Source organism: Parasteatoda tepidariorum, chromosome 2 (assembly GCF_043381705.1).
Source record: "Parasteatoda tepidariorum isolate YZ-2023 chromosome 2, CAS_Ptep_4.0, whole genome shotgun sequence".
NCBI lineage: Eukaryota > Metazoa > Arthropoda > Arachnida > Araneae > Theridiidae > Parasteatoda > Parasteatoda tepidariorum.
The window spans coordinates 17455874-17469262 of NC_092205.1; the positions used below are offsets into that span (position 1 = coordinate 17455874).

A 13389-nucleotide genomic window follows, 5' to 3' on the forward strand; every position below is an offset into this window, starting at 1 on the left:
AATCTTGCCTATTCTATTATTGAATGAAACACGGAAAATATCGTGTTTTTTTTTATTCTCGTAAAAACTAAAAAACTGTAAGCAACTTGTTTTTTTTAGTTAAAAATAAATTATAAGGAAAAAAAAGATGTCTTTCTTGTCAGTTTAAATGGATTTTTTAAAATTGGAAAAAAACTAATTTTAAATCAATTCAATAGATATTTTTCTGTAAAAATAGCCCAAAAATTCAAGAACTGAATCATTGAAATTTTAAAAAATGATTTCTCTAAATTTTATATTATTTTGCATGAAAAGCTAAAAATTTTAACAAAAAAAGTTCACCAATTTTTATAATTAAAACATAATTGGTGATAAATTAAAAATCCAACTAATTGATGTTTATGTTATTTTTTAATTTAAATAAACCATTGTAACATACAATATAAGATATGATATTATAAATGTTTTGAGAATTAAAGCTAAAGAACACAATTTTGAAAATATTTTTGATAAAATAAGATTATGTGTTCAAAAAATTCTGAGTTCAATACTCTGTTATGCAAAAAAAAATTTAATTTTAAAAAAGAAATTCACTTACTTGTGCTATATATTGGTCAATAAATGAGATAAGTTCAAACTCTTCAGAATTGATACTTTCATAAGCTTTTTTAATGACAGAATTTAAAGACATTTGTTGAACTACTAATAAGTCTCCAAGCCATAATTCTACATTTCCTTCAGCCATAACAGGTCTATCCAGCTAAAATAAAAACAAGCAAATTCGTTATTATCAATCAAATTATTAAAAAAGCTTTTTAACAGTCTATGCAAGATATGAACTAAGTATCTAAAACAAAGACTAAAAATTTTAAAAAAAAGTGAAAGGAAACAAATGCATTCTGTTTAGAAAGCCAGTTTCTTTAAATTTAAATTGCAAAGCTGGTAACCAAGTTAATTAACATATGGCATTGAAAACAATATTTTCAGTTGCATATAAAATCATTCCGACTCATATATACTTTAAATAAGCATAAATATAAATTACTATCCAGCTATCACGAGAATTCCTCCAGACTCGCAAGCTAACGGCTGTTATGGTTGCAAAGCTAAGTCACTTCGAACAGAGTTGGGTTAAACATTTTGCATTGCTTTGGTTGGGAGTCATGTCTTCTATTAAAATGTATCCCATTAGAGAGAGTTTTACTCTTGTTTTCTTAGCAATAAACAACCTACCGGCATCTGGCATGTAAGGCTATTTGTTTGTACAATGCATTATAGTTAAGTTGACGGTCCCCAAGTTTGAACTATCAAATTTTGCAAATATTACTAGCAATATCAATTAAAATAAAAAAAATGCTAAAACAAAATCTCAAATATTTTGATTTTTCCAATCAATAATTTTAAAATTTAAAATTGTAGGTAGAAAATGGCACAAAAAACTTAGAATCATCAAGGTAAAAAACTAAAAATAAGACAAAATATTTTTCATCAGAAAAATTAGAACACTAGGAACGTTGTATACATAATTTAATTAATAAACCTAATAATTTAACCACTCACTACTAAATGCTTAGTAGGTAGAATATCGACTTGATACTTACTATGATTTCATCTCCTTCCTTGGACAATACAGCAGTAATCTTGTTGTATTCATCATCATCGAATTTCACTTTGGCTACATTTTCAAATATTCCAAGAAGATGAGCCTATCAAAATAAAAGTTATTAAACAACAATAACAGTAGACAAGTTTTGTTATGCCACTAAGAGAAAATTTCGTAGCAGAAATGTATAAATTTAATTAATTAATGAGTTTTACTTGAATAGAGTGTGAATCACTTGCTTGTCCCAAAATTTCCAATAAAGCTGGATCAGAAATGAAGAAAAATCGAGGGAATATTTTTCTTTTTCCTTCTAAATATCTGAAAATTTTGATAATTTCACATTAGATGCATAGTTAACTGTGTAAGAGCATTACTTTTTTTTTATACAAATATGGTAAGTTTTTGAACTTATCCAACAAATATTTTTATAACATTTTAAATTAGAAATGAAAATTATGCAAATAGGCACAACCATTTTTTTTGTGTCAATTGACGCAGGCAAGTTTGAAATAAGTTCTTGCAAACATGAATTCTGCCTCTAACAAGATTTTTGTGATGATTAAATAAAATGGAATTGAATAATTAAAATTAATCCAAATAAAAGTTTCAAATTCATAGCCAGTTGGATTTTTTTGGTTTAATATTTTAGTTATATTATTAGCCCTTATTATATGTAAAAAATACTGTTACTCTGGAACAAATAGCTACAATTTCTGAAATAGCAAAATGACATGGGAAATGGAAGTCTTATTTAGATCTGCATTCCTCATAATGATGCAAAACCAGTTTTCTCTCATGTTATTAGATTTGAAGCCGGTATATGGGGAGAAAAACGTTTCAAAATTTATATAACTGTCAGTGGGTTTCATTAATAAAAAGTAAGCTTAAACAAAGAAACTTACACAACTAAGAATGTTAAATACTAACCCAACAAGTGATTTTTGGCATGCTTCTAACTCTTCCAAGAGATGTGGTAATGCTTTGCTCATTGTATCATCAGAAGCACAACATTTAATAACATTTACTAACTCATGTGCTCTTTCCATTAAGCCGACCCAAGTACTATCAATGACTGCAAATCTTTCTGCTTCCTACAATAAATAAATATAGAGAATTTTGAGAAAGTATTTTATATTTTTCACGAGGCAGTACAGTTTTATTTGGAGAGTGGAGAAAATTATACAAAAAATAACTAAAAGTAACTTTTTAATTTATAAATTATAACATTAAGTATATTTATAATTATAAATAATAACAATTACAAATTATAACATTATTATTTATACTTTATAAACTTTCCTGTGAAATAACTAAAGATAACATCACAAGACCATCTTTTCTAAAACAAGAGTCAATTGATAAATACTCAGCACTATTTTTTTTTGTACTACATTATTGATTTTCAAAAGTATTTTTAACAGCTGTTTAATATAAAAGGTCTAATTTAAATGGTGGTTAAAATCCATTCATTTAAAAAATAAAGTTAGAATCACTTTCAAGTTATTACAAGTGATACCTATTTTAATTTAAAACTAGTACAGATAGCTTATTTCATCTGACAAACTGAGGACACCATAAATTAGACAGGATAAGCAAAACAATACACCTAGACTCTAAAGCTCAAAATTATAAATTAGAGAAAAAATATTGAAATAGTGTTTACCGGTCAATGTATTAAAAAAAAAACTTAATTGTTATAAAAACATTTTATTTGCTACAAAGAATGAGATTCCACAAAGGATATTGCCGAAATTGTATGTTTGAAAGCAAATGGATACAAAATAATATTTGATAATAAATTTTAATTTTTATAAAATAAAAGTACTTATTTGTGGGTAGTGTCTTACTTGTGGCAATTGTTTTGCAATATCTCCTCCCACAAACACAGCCTCCAAGTAGACCCACAGATTCTGCACCACAAGCCAGTTTTCAATCACTTCTGTTGAAGTTGTCAGGTAGTGCATCCATTTCAGAATAATGTCTTTCATAGCAGCTGAATACCTGTCATTATTACAGCAAAACAAATTCAACATCATTTCAAAAAATAATGAGTCTCTACTATAATGGTAATTATAATGAAACAAATTCAAATAAGTTACAAGTCATCGTTTTCGAGTGTATTGATAGAAACCTTGAAAAATAAAAGCAAATTTTTTATAGAAATTTCAGGTTTTTATTTCAATGATTCAAACAATAAAGTTAGAAAAGTTGAAGTTGTCAGGTAATGCATCCATTTTGGAATGATCTCTTTTATAGCAGATGAATACCTGTAATTTTTATAGCAAGAAAAATTCAGTATCATTTTGAAACTAATAATGAGTTTCTACTATAAAAATAATTATAAAGAAGCAAATTCAAATATGTTACATGTCATCGTTTTTAAGTGAATTGATTAGAAGCTTGGAAAATAAAAGCAATTTTTTTTTACAGAAATTTTAAGTTTTTATTTCAATGATTTTAGCAATGAAATTCAAAATAATTACCCACCTTTTTTTATTCAATTAAAATAAAAACATTTTATTTCACTATTATCATTTGCAAACTCATCCCTTTTAGACATATTTTTTTATCTTTGGAAATCTTTTCTTTATAACGTTTAGAGTATAATCAATTTAAACATGCGACAGGAGACAATTTAGTTTTACTAAAAAAAAAACTATTCTTATTCAGTATGAGTCTGTTTAGTTATATAGAGTATAATAGATGAACTCTGTCACAAATACTAAAAAAAATCTCAAAATTTTGTACTACAAAACACAATTTAAGCATAAAAAAAAGTGCAAATAGATTCAATCGAAATCAATGAAGCCATACCTGTTACTCAAGAGGGATCCAAGTGTCATCAATCCATCTTCTAGCTTCACTATTGTTTCACTTGCTTCTGTGCCTCTAATCAAAAGTTCACCACGATTTTTGAAAGAAGAAAAGAACAAGTTTTCCAGAGCCCAATCGGCAATGACTTGGTTAAGCTTCGCTTCAATTTCTCTTTCTTTTTCAGCAGCTATTGATACATCCTAAAATATTTCAAAAATAAAATTAAAGCACGGAAATTTTTATTTTTTATTACAGTCAAACTACCTTATAATGAGAGCAAATGAGCCATAATATATTTGCTTGTCATAACCAAATTCCCGTAAGAAACTGGTTTATGAAAAAAATCACAAAGATATATATATACTCACTGTATTATAAATAAACTATCTACTATATAATAAACAGTCACTATATTATAAATATTTTTATTCTTGTACAGTACCAAAGAAGTTAGTTAATTTGCTTTTAACAGTCTTGCCATATATTATGGGGTAAAGTCAATCCCCTATTTTTGAATGGGAGATAGCAAATTTTTGGGATGGCTGGTGTATAAATCAACGGCTGAAAACACCAAATATGAAAATTTCTAAAATTATAAAATAAAAATTATTAAGTTTACAAATTTTCTTTGTTTAAAAAGTGAAACTCCTGAATAAATTATCTTAATTTTTTTTCTGAACATAATTTACAATGTTGTTTTAAAAAAATTATATATAAAGAGAATAAGATGAGGGAAAATGCAAAACTAACTACATGTAATACATCAAAGAAAAATATATAAGATTTGAAAAGGGAAAATTGGTACAAAGTTTTTCCTATCTATCTCACTGTTTACAAAGCTTTGATACTTTATGATCAATGAATGTTCGACTTTTTTCCCGAGGCATAAGTCGACCCTTTTATTTTTGTAAAATTTTGGGGGTTTGAACTGTAGACTTCACAGCGATATACAGTATTTTCTCTTTGTTGCATTATTAGTCTTCAGATTAGACTCATGACACAAAAAACATTGTCCTTTGCACCCTTGCTTTAAAAAAAAGTGCTCATATTTGCTGAATTAATGACTCCTCACCAACTTTCAGTCATCCTCGGAATGCCAAATATTTCCAAGAAGGGATTAGCTAAGCTGGAAAAGTGGATGCATGCAGAAATTTTATGAATCACAAAAATATTGCTCATAAAAACTGAGGTTTGCTCATTAAAAGGGAGCTATTCTCAAATAGAATATTGTACCAACCAAGTATTTTCAATTTGTTCGTTAAATCTGAGCTCGTAATAAGCGAGTTTGACTACATATATTTTAGAAATTTATGAGATTGAAAAAAGTTAAAAGGGATATTTTTTTATTNAATTTACCATGTAAACGTCGTATAAGTGATCGTCGTATAAACGATGCTCCACTGTATTTTCAATTTGTTCGTTAAATCTGAGCTCGTAATAAGCGAGTTTGACTACATATATTTTAGAAATTTATGAGATTGAAAAAAGTTAAAAGGGATATTTTTTTATTATAAAATAAAATTAACATTTAAAAACTTTCATTTTTTTGTAACTTATATGATTCAGAAATACTACTTTATACAAAAATAAACTTATCTTAAAAAGTACATAAAATAATTAGAAGCATTCTTATTAACACAGAAACGTAAGGTGCACTAGTTGTCCACCAAACGTATAATGAAAGCTAAGATTCAGTAATTTTGAGTCCAAGGGCACAATGGTGGCATTGTGTGCAAACTACTTTCATTTCACACACAAGTTGGTTCCCATAGCAATTGATAGAAAGTGTTGGATCAGTTATGTGTTTTGGTTTATCATTAAAAGAAAAAACATACCTAGCATATAGCTACTTTATTAACATTGACACGCTAGCTATACATCATATAATTTCATAAAAATTATATTTATCATTTATCTCAATTTTATTAATACATATATCCATCTAGAAAAATATATCAAAAGCAAAAATTTTTACCAAATGTGGTAATTGATTCAGCTATCTTTTTTCCTAATTATTCAGCTATCTTTTTTCCTAATTATTCAGCTATCTTTTTTCCTAATTATTCAGCTATCTTTTTTCTTCCTAATTATTAACTCTGGAAAATTTTAACCAATCAAGCACTTTACATTGAACAATTTGTATAGAAATCCTCATTATTTAACAAAGGAGCTACTGGGTTTTTGAAAAGGCGTTTTAGAGGCTTAAAGCTGCTTGTCTCAACTCTCATAATTTGTATTTCTTATAAATAAAATGTAGTCTCTGGTAATCATCTATTTGCTACATTGCAACCTACACAGGTTCCATTGATTGAAAAGAAACTAATAAAAAAAATAGCAAAAAATTAACCTCAACATCATCTTTAAATTGTAATAATGGAGCTTCCATAACAGTCCCAAGTGTCCATTTAGATTGATCATCATCAAATTTATGGCTACATATTTTTTCGATTCTATGCCAATGATCCATGGTCATGGCATCATTTCTGAGTCTCGTCAAGAGAGGGCATGTCTCTTTAAAATCTTCAATTCTCTTTTTCAATTCTGCAAAATAGGTCCATTCTTTGCAGCCTTTGGGCAATCTCAGGCACCTAAAAATTGATAATACAAAGTAGGAAAAAATTTCTACATTTAATACAAATTCTATTTTATACATTAAACATTTACACGTTTTAACAATCACATCTTAACACCTTTTTTTTAAACTTAAGTATATTAAAGGATAATTTTTTTAAAAAAATATTTTGTTTGAATTCTTCTGCTTATAAGCATGTTTTGTTCTAAATGAAATTCGAACAATTTACTATTTTTTACAATCTCACCTTAAAACCATTAAAAAAATTTAAGTAATCTAAAATTGAAACAATTATTAAATATTTTTAAGAGTAGAACTTTGTGGTTTATTTTATTATTGCTTTAATAAACACTTTAAGCATGATTTATTAAAATGGTGATCCTAAATCGGATACAGGAAAAATTTTTATACTAGGAAACAGAAGTTCGTGACCAAACATGTTTCGTTCCAATTTTTTTTAAATCATATAGGCCAAAAATAAGCTTGTGAAGTACAAAATTATAAAGTTTTTTTTATCCTAAGATAATTTTAGGGAAAACAGAACTTTTTAGGTTATAACTTTTTCACTCTTAGATCGATGGTTATTTTTATGCATTCTTTTTATTTCGTGCACTGTAGGCAAAGAATAAATATTATGAAATACCTGCAAGATACTGACATTTGCACAATTTTATTTATAATGTGTATTTTGACATTTCGCGTGAAGATGTTATCATGTCACCAAAAGAATTAACAATCAATATGATCAACATCAAAAACAGAAAACAAACTTTTCCTTACTTAGATCATACAATTTTGAATGTTTCGCAGTCATAGCTAACAAACTAAAAAAAATATAACAAATAATAATACGAGTAAAATTTTACTGTTAAATAAATTAATTTCTTTCAAAGTGGTCACCTCCTTTGAAGTGATTCAGAGGCTGCTTTAGAAAGTTCAAACTTTTGTGTGGTTAAGTGAAGGCTATAGTGCTAGACTCCAAAATGGATGATGTAATCCGTGGATTTTATTAGACATAGCAAAAAAGATTAAAAAAATTAACAATACGCAAACTAAGATTTATATTTTAAAATATTTCATAATTAAAAAAGATAAACAAAAAAGTACAAACAAATTAAAAAGAAATTAGTTAACTTCTAATCTGTGATGCAATAACTTTGTCAGAGATCCTGAAAAGTTTGACCATAAGCTTTAAAATTGGAGGACGGTTAAACACAAAAAATTACTAAGGATTTCTAGAGAAAGACAAAAAGCCACCTCCATCCAGAATAATTTGAAAACTAAAATTTAATGAAAGAGGCTTACAAAATATACAATTTATGTCAATAAAATATGATAAATGATGCTAACTTATTCTGAAAATCAGTCAGTTCGTCAGTCATAACCTGCACATCAACATCTTTCCAAGAGCTCTCAAAATAGCCGGAAATCTTTTTCATCACTTGATTAAAGAGCTTGAACAGTTTTTGCAAAAGAACCATGTCCTTCTTTGTTTGTACCAACACTGGGTACTCAGATGTCTTAAAGCCAAATAATTCCTCACAACCACGGTATCTCTCATACCTTTCATACAGTTGATCAAGGCGATCCTATGGACACATTTCAGACATTTATTAACATATGATTGACAAGAATGATATGTTTCTAGCAACAATCTTTCTAAAAAAAGTGTACTTTTGCAGATTTGTGGAAGGGCTATAGTTATTTATAAGTAATATGATTTGTTATAATGATATTTAATTATAAATAGACACAAAAAATATTTCTATTCCAGTCATGGCTAGATTTTATTAATTGGTCAATTAAGAAATTTTTCAGAATAAGAACCCTTCAGAGTGTTGTTAAGAAACTCAAAATATAAATAATACAAGAAATATTTTCCGAAACTGAAGAAGTGCAAGGCAATACCGATGAAACGAAGCCACAAGCAGTATCGACATTCGTGAAAAGCCTTAACGGTTTTGAAATAGTGAAGAACTTTCTCTATTAAGCAAACTTACAGAAAATAGACAATGAATGTCAAAAATTTATTGCTTGTATTGAGAAGAAATGAGTGTGTTCAAAACAAAATGACCAGATATTTTAAATAAAAAATTATGTTTATTCATCTTTTTTTTTTGCATTGTAAATATTTTTGCATTTCAGTACATAATTTCTTTATACTTATTGTAAATTTATTAATTTTCGAATCCATTACTTGTCGTTTTTCATACATTTTCAAGCCATTATTTGATTTTTTATGTTAATCCACATTCATAGTGAATGGTTCTATAAAATATGAATGAGGATTTACTATATATGTATATACACAGTGGAACCCTGATTTTACTGCTAGCATTGAATGGCGCCCGAAGCAAGATAACCTAAAATCAGGATTAAAAAAAATTAACGTATATTTTTCAAATATTCATATTTTTGACATGAACTACAATAAAAAATGTGTAAACATTTAAGTTTTTTGCTTTTAGATGCAATTTTAACTATATCTCTCTCAATATTTACTGTTTGCAAATTTGCTTTATGTTTTACACATTTGTTACGGTTTCACAAATGTTTCTGAGTTTTTATTGCTTTCAAACTCTTGATCAGTTGTAAGTATATCCTCCGATATTCTTTGATCAGCTTCATTGATTTCATCACTATGATCGGGAGCAGGCATTAAAACAGATATTGAAGAAATTGAAAAGTAATAGGATGTGTGTTGCAGTTCACTCAATTTTATTCAGAAGGACTGTTCCTGATGGACACAGAGACACAATTAAACTAGAGAAGCTTTATTAAACTCATTTTAAATACATTTTAGTTGATCCCATCCAACACTGCAGAAATCAAATACAAAGCAACCCGAGCATTTCTTTTCGCTTTAGAAGTATCTTGCAGGTCATTAGAATAAAAAAAAATGATTACCTAACCAGTTTTTTAGAATAATGTTCTTAATATGATTGGATAATTCTAAGTTTCAAATGTTGCTTTCAAAACAATTTCACACTCTCATTTAACAATTTAAGCTCCCATACTTCCGTTAACCACCCTTCTCGTGCTGTGCCCATCCCACCATGCCTCTGATAATGACTGAAGCGGGAAATTCCATCTAAAAGCCAAAAGGACAATAAGATAGAATAGAAAGACTTCCAGAAAAGTTAATAAACAGGTTTATTTTAAAAAATATGCAAACTTTGTAGAAAAAAAGTTTTTAATCTGTTCGAAAAACGTTTGAACAGGGACTTTTTCAAAAAAATGTGATGTAAAATTCGAGATAATTTAACATTATTGATATAGGCAATTTTCACGGACCAGGAGCAAATGATGTAGAAAGCAGGATAATGTATAAAACAGACAATGCAAAACGGGGGTTCTACTGTATATATATATATAAGATAGCATACAATACAATGCTGGCAGTAAGAACCTAAATGAAAGCAATTGAGAAAAATATTTTTAAAAAAAAAAAACAGGTACACCTACCGAAAAAAGATCAACACGATCACTTGCTTCTTCGGGAGTTATCCCTTCTACCATTGGTCCAATCTAAAAAAATTGGACATAACAATAAATAAAATCACTTCCAATTAAAAATACATAAAAAACAAATAGTAAAAATCTTTGTATTTTCTTTGGGAAGGAGTGTGGAAATTTAGATTTGTTTGTGTTCTCAAAATTTTGATCTGAACTAAAATTGAAACATGTAAAAAATTGATAGTTTATTATAAGATAATAAATTTAGTGCTTCGTTCAGAGTTTTGAAAAGAACAACACATCCAAAGTTAAGGAAAATCTATTCAATTAGATTTTACTTCAAACAAGATTCGTGGGTAGTTTCTATACAGATTCTATAAAAATAGTTTGAATCTTCGATACAAGGTGTTTTTTATTGCAGTCTTTAGTATAGATTTTAGGCCTCTTATTCAAAAATTACATAAAAATTTTAAGAAGGCACAACCTAGATTACAGAAGTTATCATTTAACACTTTAATTAAACATGTATAAACAGTAAAGTCCCAAGTATTAATAAAATTGGTTGGAAAGGCAGAGAAAAATAGTCAATTTGCTAAACAAGCAAAGGCTAAAATAAGATAAGATTTTTCAGAATCACAGTTTAGAGCTAATTTTTATTTACACTAAGTTTTCTGCAGTTTGATAAAAATTGATAAAAGAATTAAGAGCATCAGAGCAGTATAATACAGGAGAATAAATGCAGTATTATAATAAGGCATATAAAATGATGGGGAATGGGTGAGTACAACTACAAAAATATGAAATAATGGAATATTTAATATGTGAGGAAAGAATAATATGATACATGCCATTAAATAATCTTCATCAAATTTCATGACATCGTCTTTAAATATATGAACATATCCTCTTAATTTATCGTAATAGAAGTGTTGTCTATCAGTAATTTCATTGGCTATTTTACGCTAAAAGCAATAAAAAAAATTACAAATTTATAATATATAAAAACACTTCATTACTAATTACTTCATTAGTAATATTTGATTTTATTCATTAGCAAAAACTACCAATAAATCAAAAATAGTGTTAGTTATAAGCATCAAAAAAGTAGCAATATCTTTGAGTTAAAAAAATAATGTACAGAGCATAAAATAGAAAAACAGAACAATCAAATAACTTTTAAACAAATGATCATATTATTACACACTAAAAATTAATTTTAAAGGTTTAAAGGATTGACCTGAAATTAGTTACGACAAAAAAAATTTCTTAGCCAAACTTATAAATAAACCAACATTGAGAACAATAAAAGATAAATAATTTACTGACAATGGTTTAAAATTTAGAGTTATTATTTTAATATATAATTTTTTTTCTAGATAAATATAAATATTTACTGCTTTTGAGTATGTATCCCAGAAGACTTTAGGTAAATTACGTGCTTTTTCCACTTCATCTAGGTCAACAGGAACATTGAATTTTTGAAGGAGGGCATATGCATCCTGTAATGAATCAATTTGGGAAAAACTATTTTCAAAAATTTTCCTTATAAGGAGATAACATGGTTTGAAATAGCAGCCATATAATATTTTGCATTGATACAACAGATAGATTGCATTAAGTAAAAATAATGATGGGAGAAATACGTAACATTCACATGGTTCTTTGAATTCACAAAATTTAAACTGTATTTTTTAAACAATATCTATTAAAGTAAAATTTAATTTATTAATAATGGATTTTTGTTATAAGTTTTAAGAAGTTATTATTTTCTATATAGTCAAGTGCACTTTTTCAAGTCTCATCTAAACTCTCATTCAGCTAACGTTTTTCATATGCTTATGGTGAATAGCAAAGAAATTAGCAGTTCATTTATATTGGACTCAAATTTCATAACAACAGCAACTACAACAACAATGTTTCAGTCAGTTTTTTTCAGTTCTATAACTTTACCCTTGCAGGAGTTAGAACTTTCAAATAAGGAGAACCATTTTAAAAGGTTTATTTTTTGAAAATAGTAAAAATTATAAATTCTGCAGAAAGGAGTGCATTTTTGATTAAAAATTATAAATTGTATTAAAGATGGAACCAATCAATTAGCACTGCGTCAACAATAGATATACTGAATCCTTTTTTTTAAAACAGAAAATGTTGATCAGACCTATTGTTAACAAAAAAGTTGATGAATTCTACATATAAGTGAATTGTGTTCAATCAAAAATCCCCAATTTCTTCCACAGAATGTGAAATTGAAATCAATTTTCAGCTAAGTAAATATTTTTCTTTTTAAATTTTAATTTATCCACCTAATTAGTTTGAAACTTATTAACAAATTATGTAATTATCACAACCACTATTTCCAACAATGTAACTGTAATATGCTAAAAAATTAGTTTTAAAAAATTTGGAAACAGTGAACCATTGTACATTTTGCAAGGTCAGTAGACAGTTCATAATATGGGAGCTTGATTGTCTTTAGTTCCATAACACTATTTAAAAGAGATTTTAAATATATTTAATAGATCTTAAGCTGAAAAAAATAATGGTAGAACATAAAACTACATTTAAAAATGTTGGTCAAGTAATAAAATTTTTATTTTCATTTATTACAGGGAAGAGATTGGCCAAAAGGCAAAAAAGCTGAATTTCCACGATAGTAAATTTTACGCAAGCGCAACCCTTTAATAATAAATTCCAGACAGTTTAAGGTAATAAATAATGTGTTGACTTACAATTGTGTACTAATCTATAATTATATAAATGATTACATTGCTACTTAACATTTAGTGAAAATAAAAATTACCAATTGAAAAAATAAAGCTGGAAATTATATTTTTCCTCAGTTCACATAAGAGACAATTATTACTTGAAAAACTACCTGGTTTAGCAAATTAAAACTACTGAGAATATACATTAATATTTCATTTCTTTTAATAAATACTGTTATGTGATTTATAGCAAATATATC

General features: G+C 27.1%; 1 protein-coding gene across 1 annotated transcript in view; it reads right to left on the reverse strand.

Moving 5' to 3' along the window:
• The window catches only part of LOC107444508 (dynein axonemal heavy chain 8), a 109506-nt gene that overhangs the window by 68056 nt on the left and 28061 nt on the right, over positions 1-13389 (reverse strand). Inside the window, exons 20-30 of the mRNA XM_043048821.2 lie at positions 11819-11923; positions 11273-11386; positions 10434-10496; positions 8319-8557; positions 6744-6984; positions 4397-4596; positions 3430-3583; positions 2510-2673; positions 1798-1900; positions 1581-1685; positions 578-739 (exon numbers count right to left, since the gene is read on the reverse strand). Coding sequence (XP_042904755.1) covers positions 578-739; positions 1581-1685; positions 1798-1900; positions 2510-2673; positions 3430-3583; positions 4397-4596; positions 6744-6984; positions 8319-8557; positions 10434-10496; positions 11273-11386; positions 11819-11923 — 1650 coding nt within the window. The remainder of the gene's footprint in view (positions 1-577; positions 740-1580; positions 1686-1797; positions 1901-2509; positions 2674-3429; positions 3584-4396; positions 4597-6743; positions 6985-8318; positions 8558-10433; positions 10497-11272; positions 11387-11818; positions 11924-13389) is intronic.